General features: G+C 42.0%; 1 protein-coding gene across 1 annotated transcript in view; it reads left to right on the plus strand.

Annotated features, from left to right (window-relative positions):
* The first annotated feature begins 1188 nt into the window (after positions 1–1188).
* The window catches only part of DTD1 (D-aminoacyl-tRNA deacylase 1), a 188745-nt gene continuing 177420 nt past the window's right edge, over positions 1189–12513 (plus strand). Inside the window, exons 1-3 of the mRNA XM_045809758.2 lie at positions 1189–1352; positions 7269–7359; positions 8793–9028. Coding sequence (XP_045665714.1) covers positions 1310–1352; positions 7269–7359; positions 8793–9028 — 370 coding nt within the window. The 5' untranslated portion in view covers positions 1189–1309. The remainder of the gene's footprint in view (positions 1353–7268; positions 7360–8792; positions 9029–12513) is intronic.

The following is a 12513-nucleotide window of genomic DNA, read 5'->3' on the forward strand; positions in this document are numbered from 1 at the left end:
TGAAGAGTGAACATCATGGAGGAATATAATAGGTCAAGGAGTATGAGGTAAGCACAGTAAACTGGCGGAAATTTAGCAAGGCCTGTTTGTTCTTACTATCCCTTTGTTTTTGCAGATCAAGGTGTTGGGAGGGTACCTCTCACACAAGGATTTATGACTTGTTTCAGGGGAGAAGGGTGGGGGGAAGTTCAGAGTGACTTTCCTGATCCTGCTGTTTACTCACGCTCCGTTAGTTTACAGTATTCAATATGCCGAGTTGCCATATTTTGGGATAGAGTGTTCTGAATGTCATCATTCTACACCCTCTAATACTATTAGAGGGTTTTGAGAAGAAGGCACACTGAAAGGGGCTTATTTTTTAATTTTATTTATTTATTTATCTTAAGATTTATTTGAGACCGAGAAAGAGCATGAGGAGAGAGGAGGGGAGAGGCAGAGGGAGAGGGAGTAGCAGACTCCCTGCTGACTTGGGGCTTGATCCCAGGACCTTGAGATCATGACCTTAGCAGAAGGCAGACACTTAACCCACTGAGCCACCCAGGCACCCATGAAAGGGGCTTATTTTTATCAGTGATAATAATTTGTTAGGGTAATACCGGTACAGTCCTTTGCCGCATTCGAGTGATTTTTACACTGCCTATTTTATTTAAATCTTCTAACAATCCTGGGTGGGGGGAGCTGCTAAATATTAGTATTAGAGGAATCAGAATTACAGGCTCATTACTCCGCTCTGCCATGGCATGGCTAAGTCATATAAATACATCCCGTAGTTAAATGGCTATTTTAGGCAGCAGATTCTGTTCTGTCTAGTTTCTGAGAAGCCACTGAGGCAGGAAGACAAGGGAAAAGGAATTTCGGAGCGTCGGGACAAAGGGGTGGAAGGGTGGAACGAGGAACGTAGGATTAGGATTCAGGACAAAGCTGGGATTTAGGGACTATTGGATTTTAGGTCGGGGATGTGAGAAACATCAGGTGCAGAAACTCTGGTTTGGGCATGAGTTGAGTCTGCGTAGGGGGCGGGGGTGGAGGGGTGGGGGAGTTTCTGGATCTGGTGGGGGTTGGGCCCACCTGTGGCTGGGACGGGACCGAGGAAGGGGCGGGACCTACCACCAAGTGGGCGTGACCGACGGGCGGGGCCGACCTGTGGGTGGGCGTGTCCGACGTGGGCGTGTCACTGCCAACCGGGTCCGACCGGGCCGTTCGGCGCGCTTCCTGGTGTCACCCGCAGAGGGCGCCGGCCGCCGAGGCGCCCGCAGAGTCGCGAGGCCGGAAGGAGCGCGGCGCCGCCCCACTCGCCCCAGCCGCCGCCATGAAAGCCGTGGTGCAGCGCGTCACCCGGGCCAGCGTCACAGGTCAGTCGGGCGGGGCCGGGGCCGGGGCCGGGCCCGGGAGGAACCACCCCTGACCCCGCGCCCGGCACTCCCCGGCCGCCCCCGCGAGGGTTCCCTTGGGCCGTCCCCGGGGCGGCTACGGCCGCTGCGGGCCCTGGCGAGCTCGGCCCCTGCAGCCCGGAGTCCCCCGGTTGGCTCTGGGCGTCGCCGCGGCCTCAGAGCAGCAGTCCACGTGCCCCGCGGGCCCCAGCGCGGCCCTCGCTGCAGGGTTCTGCTTTGGGTTCACGATAAACGCGCCTTATTATCGTCTTTTTTGTTTGTTTTGTTTGTTTTTTTTTGGTCCCGAGTACCGGGTGGTAGAACCTCCGAGCATCCCCATGGCCCATTCTTCGGTGGAATGTTGCACAAACAACACGTAGGCAGCATTTCCGGAGCAGGGACCCCTCCTCCCCCCCTTACAACGTTCTGTTTTAAATTTCCCATTTTTGCCCATTGTCTACATGTCCCAGTTTTTATGGAGCTTGACTGCCAATAAAATGCACAGATATGAAGAGTTGTTCATATGGATGAGTTCTGACAGTTATGCACACCCACGTGACCAGCGCCCAGACTAGATACAGAATGATCCCCGCCCCCAGGACACCTTTCTTTCTCACTTCTCTAACCCTGCAGGGATGGAGTCTAAAGAATTCTGGATGAGATATTTCTCTTTGCCACCAGTTTCTTGTGGACCAAGGCACCCAGCCATTAGTCATTGCTGGATCACTATAGCCTAGTTCGAACGTCAGAGATCCAGATGATTATTGTATATAAGGTAGTCGTTTTAAAAAGTCAAACCGAGATAAAAAGATGTTAAAAAAAATTTTAATGACTAATTTTAGATTGCCTTCTAGCCTTCTGTTTTTTTCCCAGACTTAATAGTATTGTTTCAGTCCAAGTAATTCCAGATATCCTTTTCTTCAGCCAGTCTGCACCAAGTGTGTGTTCTTGTGCCCACAAAAGTATAAATTTAAAAACAAAGCAACAAAATCCCCTAAAGAAACAACCAAACCCAGCAAAACCATATATTTACATCTGAGAGTGTACTTTTCAATGCTGCCTAATGATTTCTAAGCTGTTCTGTTAACTGATTTTGGATATGGTCTTGGAGTAATACGGAACAGAACAGCTTTGGGATTTATGGGCTTTAAGACAAAGGTTTTTTTGTCCTTTCAGTTAATATTTAAATGAACTAAAACTGGGGAAATTCAGAGATGAAAAGATTTTTTTTGCTTTTTATTCTGCTCTATGTGGTCATCACCAACAGTGAGTGAACTTTGAGGAATTTAAGTTCTAATCTTCTCTTGCACTCTTCATTCTGCTGATCTGGAATATTGGGGACATGTATTTTGTGAGATTTGCTGAATAGTTTGAGTGATTTTAGTTTACTATTTAAATTGGGTGCTCTTAGTTAAAAACCAACAAACAGACCTGCATATTAAAAAAGATTAGGGTAGGGGCGCCTGGGTAGCGCAGTCGTTAAGCTTCTGCCTTCGGCTCAGGGCGTGATCCCGGCGTTCTGGGATCGAGTCCCACATCGGGCTCCTCCGCTATGAGCCTGCTTCATTCCCCCTGCTTGTGTTCCCTCTCTGCTGGCTGTCCCTGTCAAATAAATAAATAAAATCTTTAAAAAAAAAAAAAGATTAGGGTATTTAAAAAAAGAGAAGGGTATTAATTGTGGGAAATTGTTAAATAAAATGGAATTCTCTGTCAGTGCTGGAGGGACCTTCAGGTTAGCCAGGACTTCTGGTTGAACTGTAATGGAAAGATTTTCTGATTCCTTAAGAATGTGACTGGCTTCAGTGAAACATGGCTGTACACGAATGGCACTTTATTACGGGGGTTCTAAGATGTCACTTCCGATTTTATGGTTGGGTCCGAGTACAATATTAGGAGTCATATCTTATTATGTGGCAGACTCACTTAATGAGATTGGTCAAGCACATTTTGATGCCTTAGCATGGTTATTGTAATAATCTAATTTTAAAAGCTTTATTATGGAACATTTCAGACATACTCATTTGGTTACACAGGCGGCAAAGTGTGATAACTCCCATGTCCCATCAGTCAGCTTCAGCAGCTCAAATCTGAATAGAATCGTAGAACGTTGGGAAGAGGATCTAAAATGGGCATGAATGAGTTGATTTGAGAGGTTGTGAATTCTTTTTTTTTCCTTAAATATTTTATTTATTTATTTGGGGGAGGGAGAGAGAGGGACAGAGCATGAGTAGAGAGGAGGAGGGAGAGGGAGGAGAAGCAGACTCCCTGCTGAGCAGGGAGCCCGATGAGGGGTTCGATCCCAGGACCCTGGGATCATGACCTGAGCCAAGGGCAGACACTTAACCGACTGAGCCACCCAGGTGCCCCAGTTGTGAATTCTTTTTTTTTTTTTTTTAAAGATTTTATTTATTTATTTGACAGAGAGAGACAGCCAGCGAGAGAGGGAACACAAGCAGGGGGAGTGGGAGAGGAAGAAGCAGGCTCATAGCGGAGGAGCCTGATGTGGGGCTCGATCCCATGATGCCGGGATCACGCCCTGAGCCGAAGGCAGACGCTTAACCGCTGTGCCACCCAGGTGCCCCCCCAGTTGTGAATTCTTGAAGAAGAGGTGGTGCCAGTATACATGGGAGATTGACCAAATATCTCAGGTCTTTTCTGGCCCTGTGATCTGTTGTCTAAAATGGTGATTCTCAAGTTTTTTCTCTTGGAAATCCATTTGTCTATAATAAAAGAATGCTTTGGAACTCCTAGTTTCTACTTATCCCTGGAGGGGGGAGCAAAACTACTCCAAAATAAGAGAGCAGACTATGTTATATATAGGCTTTGGGTCATAATTTGTTTCTTATTAAGATACATTATAAAAATGTTGAAACTCTTCAAAAAACTTTTTAAAAGATTTTATTTTTTTGCGAGAGAGGGAGTATGAAAGAGCGGCAGAGGGAGAAGCAGGCTTCCCGCTGAGCAAGGAGCCCCTCTGGGACCGTGACCTGAGCCGAAGGCAGATGCTTAACTGACTGAGCCACCCTGGCGCCCCCCCTTTAAAAAAATATTTTTTTGAAGATTTTATTTATTTATTTGAGAGAGAGAGAGCACGAGAGTGGCTGAGGGAGAGGGGGAAGCATAAAACTCTGAAGGTAGTGATTTGAATCATTTTGAATAGTGATTCTACTTTTCAGAATCTATTCTAAGAAGAGAATACTAATTACAAGAAAATAGAGGGATGAATAGGCAGAGCAGGGAGGATTCTTAGGGCAGTGAAACTACTCTGTATGATACCGTAATGGTGGATACATGTTATTGTATATTTGTCCAAACCTATAGAATGTACAAGACAAAGAGTGAACCCTAATAAACTATGGACTTTGAGTGATAATGAAATGTTGGTGCAGGTTCATCAGTTGTAACAAATGTACCCCTGTGGTGGGGGATGTTGACAATGGGGAAGCTATGCATGTATGGGGGCAGTGAGTATAGTACCTTTTTCTTTTTTTTAAGAGGTGTTGTGGGGCAGAGGGAGAGAGAGAATCTTAAGCAGGTTCCATGCTCAGCACAGAGCCTGATGTAGGGCTCGATCTCACGACCCCAAGATCTTGACCTGAGCCCAAATCAAGAGTCAGATACTTAACTGACTAAGCCACCCAGGCACCCTGAATCTCCGTATCTTTGCTCAGTTTTGCTGTGAACTTAAAACTGCTCTAAAATGTAAAGTCTAAAGTCTAGTATACAAAAATTTTCCCTACAGTGTTATTTATTGAAGTGAGAATTTTGAAACAAATTCTACATCCAGCCAAACGGGATGGTTAGTCAGTCCATTGGATGGAATGCAGCTATTCCACTTGATGGGATGTAACTGTTAAAAGATGTTTAGGAAAAGCTTATAACATGACAAAATCCTTATGCACTGTTAAGAGAAAAGATGGGACACAAAAATTTATATACAATATTATTACAGTGGTTGAAAATATAAAGTAAAACCTGTGGATGGAGAAAATATCAAAAGGAAATCATTGAAATATTGAAGTGTTTGTCTTTGGGTATTCTTTTCTTCCTTCCTGTTTCTTATATTTTCCAAATTTTCTATAATGCTTATGCATTAATTTAATGGTGGCTATAACTCAATAGCCATTATATTTAAGCTTTTAAAACATACTATGGGGAAAATTTAAAAAAATATATTGATACTATAAGAAAATAATAGTAACTTCTTTAAAGAACAAATAAAGCCAGAAGCTTTTTCTAAAGCAACACAAACAAGGCAAACACCCTAATTGTTTATTGCTTATTTCAGGATAGATTATTTCTGTTTTAGCTTCTGAGTCATTGGCTCAAAGAACAGTAAATCACTCATAGTCCATTATAAGCAAAGCAGCACAGAAGAAAATACTTTTTAGTATAACAAGAAGAGAAATTAAGCTTTACTGATATTTGGGTTGGAATGTTTTGATGCTGATACTCCCATAGGGTCTGCAGGTCAGGTGGTCCCTTGTCAGGTGAAGGAAGGGGGGGGGGTTCATTCTTTCCTCAGCTTGCAGGATATGACAACACGTTCCAGTTTATGATGTCTTGTCAGGTATGTTTATAGATACTATTATCCAGCAGAAGCAAACAGGAAAATGGCAGCGTCTACCCTTCTCCTGATTGGAGCATTAGGTTAATAGATGGTAAAATAACAAGATGTCAGTAATCTAATGAGATTTGGCAAAAAGTTGGCCAAAAATTTTGTGTTATGAAGATTTAACATTTGAAATATGGATTTAGGTTCACCATGATAATGATGGATCTTGGCCTAAGAACTGTGCCAGGACTGAGATACTGCCTCATGGTAGTAAAGCCTATATTTGGCTGTAAAAACATACACAAACTTTTGACATTTTTATTCAGAGATTTGTTTTTTTGTGTATGAGGTGAATGATTGAAAGGGATTTGGAGGTCATTGGCTTACAAAGTTTGGTACCGAAATGGGAAATGATAGAAGTTTGCTGAGTTGAAGCTTAACTTGTATTTATTTAATTATTTTTTTATTTAAAAAGATTTATTTGTTTATTTTAGAGAAGGGGGAGGGGCCGAGGAAGAGGGAGAGAGAATCTCGAGCTCTGGAACCTGACACAGGGCTTGATCCCACAATCCTGAGCCGGATGTCAACTGACTGTATCCCTCAGGCACCCTGAAGCTTACCCTTTAAACTGTGGTTTTTATGTATAATATATTTCTTTTCTTAGTAGAAAAATTATTTCTTTGCTTTTCTGACATAAGTGTTTATTATTTTGTGCTATCTCTATATTGTGTTACCATATTTGCTGATTCCCAAGAAAAGCAGGCATCTCCTTTCAGAGAATACATACAGCTGAGCTGGATTCTCTGGGGAGGAAAACTCTGTTCTGTTTTTACAAATGGGCAAAGTCTGTCATGGAAAGTTTGAGGTGCTTTACCCAAGGTAACAGATGAAAATATGGCCCTAAAATTTGGCTTAATGGTTGTTCATTTAAGAACTCATTCATTCCAGATAAAAGGTCAGAATGGACATAAATCTTGATAGTCTTACTGCATTTTTGAAACTCATTTTTTTTTTTTAAAGATTTTGTTTATTTGAGAGAGAGAGTGAGAGCATGAGTGGGGTGGATGAGGGGCAGAGGGAGAAGCAGACACCCCACTGAGCAGGGAGTCTGATGTGGGGCTTGATCCCGGGATTCTGGGAATCATGACCTGAGCTGAAGGCAGATGCTTAATCAACTGAGCCACCCAGGTGCCCCTATAAAACTCATTTTTGAATACCTACTGATTTTGTCAGAGAAGTTACAAGAAGTATGTGTGATGTTTAAACATTCCTCTGGTTACTTAAAAGTGTGGCATGTTACCTGTTTGGTTCTGAGTCTTTTTTCCTTACTATTTCCTTTCTAGTTGGAGGAGAGCAGATAAGTGCTATTGGACGGGGCATCTGTGTGTTGCTTGGTATTTCTCTGGAAGATACACAGAAGGAACTGGAGCACATGTAAGAGGCAGATTTCTAAGTCATTGCTATTTGAATGGGATATGTAGTGGTTATATCTCTATCTATATATCTCTATCTACCTACCTACCTACTGACCTATCTAAATTATATATATACATACACTGGGAACTTCGATAGTATTTTGTTCCTATGAAGTGAACCCCTGTTACTTTTATTTGTGTCCCATTTGATGTAATATGGTTATCTCCCGTGTTTCAGATGAGGAGACCAAGGAAGAGTAATTTGTCAGGTGACGCCCACTAAGTCAGTAGCAGAGCTGGAACCCAAGGCCTTGGTCCCTCTTTGCTCCTTTTTCCACGAACTGTTCTCTTAATGCAAAACCGAACTTCTTTTCTTATGAATGATTTCTCTTTCCAGTTTGAGCAGTATGAACTGGGCACCATTTATGCATTTAAAAAATGCTCAGTTGTTCATTGTATGCATAGGATCTGGAGCTCAGACAGTTAAATTACTTGCCTAAGATCATGAACATGTATGTAGCAGAAAACCTGAATTCAAGTTAGAATCCAGGCTCTCTGACTTGGAAGTTGGTGTTATTTTTGCTAAAGTGAGGAGTTTGTCCTTGCTGTTTCCTGACTGGCTAAGTACAGGCCGCCTCCCCCATCCCCATGTTTGCCCCCCATCCCCCCAGGGCTACTTGGCACATTTGCTTCAGATGTGTGTGGGTCTTTTTATTCTGCCTGTTGGTGCCCATACCTGGGTGTAAATCTACCCAAATATCCCTTTGTATTAGGTTGAAATCAGACTTGGAACTTAATTCCCACTAAGGAATAAATGTTCCCTGGTCCTCTTCCTTACCAAAGCGGCTGCTCTTTGTCATCCACATTTATAAGGAAGCCCTCCTGGGGCTCAAGAGGCACGTGACACAGTTGTCAGGGAGGCTTTCACCAGGTCTTTTTGCATATTTGCAGTAACCGTGAGTTTTCTCCAGGGTGTTTGCCCAGTGGTTCATCTTCAGTAGCTCCAAAAAAGGATGTAAAAATGGGGTATCATTATTCCAGTGTAAAGATTGAATTCTTCTATAAAAACAATTAGAATTGGACCCATGTCTTGACACGTCCACCAATGTGAAGGAGCAGTTAGTGAGTGGTTGTTCTTAGCTCTGGTTCCCGTGGGTAGCTGCTGGGGGGACGGGCCAAAAAAAAAAAAAAAAGGAATCCCAAACAGCCCTGCGAGGTAGGTCTGTTACTATCTCACATTACAGATGAGGAAATTGAGGCCTAGAGTGGATAAATAACTTGCCCAAGACCCAAATACCTTGCTCCTTATGTCCTTATATATATGTAATACATATACTATTATGTCAACATTCTGTCCTTATTTGACAGGATGCTGGTGACACTTTGGAGGTATGGAGTGTGTTGGGGGGCTTATGATTCTTCAGGTAGCTCTCACCACTGTTTTCCTCACAGGGTCAGAAAGATTTTAAACCTGCGTGTGTTTGAGGATGAGAGCGGGAAACACTGGGCAAAGAGTGTGATGGACAAACAGTACGAGGTGCTGTGCATCAGCCAGTTCACCCTCCAGTGCGTCCTCAAGGGCAACAAGCCCGACTTCCACTTGGCCATGCCCACAGAGCAGGCAGAGAGCTTCTACAACAGCTTCCTGGAGCAGCTGCGGAAGACATACAGGCCGGAGCTCATCAAAGGTAGGCAGGAGGGCGAGCCGCCCCAAGAGGAGGGTCTCTGGGATACTTCCAGAAGGGGGAAAAGAGAATCTGCAATTATAGCATCTCCTTTTCCAGAAACTTTGTTGTTTGTGCTTATTATTTCCTTAAAACAACATACTTGTGGTATGTTCTCCTGCTGTGGTAGGAGTCCTCTGAATGCCCCAATACTGTTTACCCTTCTTCATTCTTCTGTTCACATGTGAAACGTTTAGCAAGCCAGAAGTGTGTTTGATACAGTGCTGTTTTGTTTTGCTTGCTTATCATGTCCGACAGAGACATACAATGCAAGCCGCAAATGTGAGCCACGTGTCGCCATCAGTTTCTAGTAGCCATATTAAAAAAAGTAAAAAGAAACAAGTGAAATTAGTTTTAAAAGTATATTTTATTTAACCCAAATATATCCAAAATAGTATGGATTTCTTTCTTTCTTTCTTTCTTTCTTTCTTTCTTTCTTTCTTTCTTTCTTTCTTTCTTTCTTTCTTTCTTTCTCTTTCTTTCTTTCTCTCTCTCTCTCTCTCTCTCGAGTTTTTTTTGTTTATTTGACAGAGCGTGTGTGAGAGAGCATAAGCAGGGGGGAGGAGCAGAGGGAGAGGGAGAAGCAGAGCCTCTGCTGAGCAGGAAGCCCAATGCGGGGCTCTATCCCAGGACGCTGGGATCATGACCTGAGCTGAAGGCAGACGCTTATCCCACTGAGCCACCCAGGCACCCCAAAATAGTATGATTTCACCTCACAATCAATATAAAAAGTTGATTGAGATACTTTTCATTCTTTTTTGGTGCTAAAGTCTTCTAAATCTTGGTGTGTAGTTTATACATATAGCCTATCTCAATTTGGACCCGGCACATTTCAAATACCCAATACCCATGTGTGCTTAATGGTTGTCATATTGGGCAGTGAAGGTATCCGTCTTTGCTTAACTACTTATTGGCGGGAATGCCAACTTAGTTTGACTGTTTAGTCTCGAAAGTGCCTTGGAATAGTGGTCCTGGTTTATGGGAGAATTATGAATCTGAAATTATGAGTCTGTTTAAAGGGGCATTCATTTCTAATCTGTTTTCATGTTTCTGGGGGCAGATTGCTTTTAAAACCATCACGTTTTGCCTTTTTCTTCACAGCTATTAGAGTGTTTAGCTTCCTTTGGTAATACGTCTTAGTGTGAGACTTTCCTTAGTAGAATGTCTCAGTATCTAACTGCAGTTTCTTTTGCTGCCATCATACCCTTTTGTAGACGTCTAAGAGTTCTGGATAGTTACCTCTGTAGTATCTCCTATACTTTGACTTTCTCTGGAAGAAATAAAGCTTGATCCTGTATTTACTGGACCTGTTTTCAGCCTAAAGGAATAGAAGTTACTGCCTGATTTTGAAGCTCTGTAGCAAAGCCCCACATTGAGGATTGTCAATTCATCAGATTCACTTAGGTTTAGAAGAGTGATACTCCTGTCTCTCTCCAGCATTTCTTCTTAATTCTCTTCTTACCTGTGTGAAGTGTCCGTTTGCCGTGATCAAGATACCCCTGCCTTAAATCAAATCCCACTCTCTACTTGGGTCCTGGTAGAGTAGAATGTATTTGGGTCTTCTGGAAATAATCCAGATTTAGAGCACCATTCACAATTCTGGTCGTGGTGGTCTCCAGTATTTTTTCCCACCCTGTGTCCGCTGGGATCCTTCGGCATGGCCTTGCTGCAAACATGTTTCTTCCCAAAATTAGTAATTAAGTCAGGTCCTCTGAATAATTATTTTTCTTTGCTGAGCTGAGGATTAAATGCTGTCGTCATTGTCTTCTCTGCTTGATATTTGTAGAATCATCCCATTTCTGAGTAATCTCAGACATATTTTAGAATGTACTGAAGCCCCTTGAAAGGATGAGCACAGGAATATGATAAAAGCATAAATGAAGGCACTTTAAATGGGAAAACACTAGTGGTTGTTAAGGAATGCTCAAGTGAAAACAAAACAGCTTTCATCTGAGTACTTAAAGAAGAGTGTTTTGTGTATTGTTAGATGTTTTGTGTTCTTTTACTTTTTGAAATGATCTGTATTTTATACAGATAATTCTCTGAAGTGCCTGAAATAATGTACTATAAACACTAAAATTTTATAATGGGCCACAATTTAAGTTTGTGGAGATATGATCCATCTGATCGTTTTTGATAAAAATTGATGTGATTTATATGAAGAGTTTTAATCAAAATTTATTTCCAAATCCTTTGAACTTTCAGAAACACTTTCACTTCAGTGAAACAGCAGTGCCTCTCTTGCTCCTTCAGCTCTTTACCTCTTTTATGGTCTTTGGTGGAACACGATGCAGAGAGCATGTTTTACAAGCTTGCTGTGTTTTGCTTAATTTTGAGTTTTTGGTTTCCGGCTCCAGTATGGAGAGCCCTCTGAGAGCTGAAAGGATGATGGAACAGAAACCAACTGCTAATAAATACATTTTCTTTATTTTAAGATTCTCAGGGCCACTTCAGCAATTTTAAGACTTAAAGTAGTTTAATTTCCTTTTTGAAAATATTTAAAATGTTTTTTCTAGTTTTCTAATACAATTAACATGTAATACCCTATTAGTTTTAGTTATACAACATGATGGTTTGATATATGGGTATATTGTAAAATGATTACCAATGTTAAGTTCAGTTAGTTTATCACCTCACATAGTTACAGTTTTACTTTTCTTGTGATGAGTGCTTTTAAGATCTGCTCTCCTAGTAACTTTCAAACATGTGCTGCAGTATTGTTAACTTTGGTCACTATGCCATACCTTATATCCCAGAATTTATTTATCTTACAACTGGAGGTTTGAACCTTTTGGCCACCTTCACCCATTTCACCCACTCTCCACCCCCTCGCTCTGGCAACCACCAGTGTGTGCTCTGAGTCTGTGAGATGGGCTTTTTAGATTCTGCGTGTATGTGAAATTATATAGTATTTGTCTTTCTCTGTCTAACTCAAAGTCCTCAAGTTTCATCCATGTTCTTGCAAATGGCAGGCTTTCCTTCTTCTTTTTTCTTTTTAATGGCTGAATAGTATTCTCTTGTGTCTATATACCATCTCTTCTTTATGCATTCATCTATCAGTGGACATCTAGGTTGCTTCCATGTCTTGCCTATTGACTTAATTAGATTTAGCTTTTATTTTCACTCCTTTCCTCTTTAATGACTGGAACTTTATTTTAAATTTATATTTAGTTTATTTCTTTTAACTTGTTGTTAAGGATCTAATAGAGGGAAGATTGTCCCTTTATTCCCTGTCTCTGTTCCCTCCCTGCCCCGCCTTTCAGGATCTTCCTTACTAGCTGCATCTCTTCCCGTAGGCCCAGCCCAGCTCAGCTGTCTTCAGTGAAACAGGGCTTATGGCTTTATGATTGAAGAATGTGGAGGTATGATGAGCTCAGGTTCAGCTTGGGCTAGATTCCCTCTGTCATCACTGCTATGATTATTTCTCTGGGATTCTTTGAGCCTGCTTG

Source organism: Ursus americanus, chromosome 22, assembly GCF_024610735.1.
Source record: "Ursus americanus isolate L20-20 chromosome 22, mUrsAme1.1.p, whole genome shotgun sequence".
NCBI lineage: Eukaryota > Metazoa > Chordata > Mammalia > Carnivora > Ursidae > Ursus > Ursus americanus.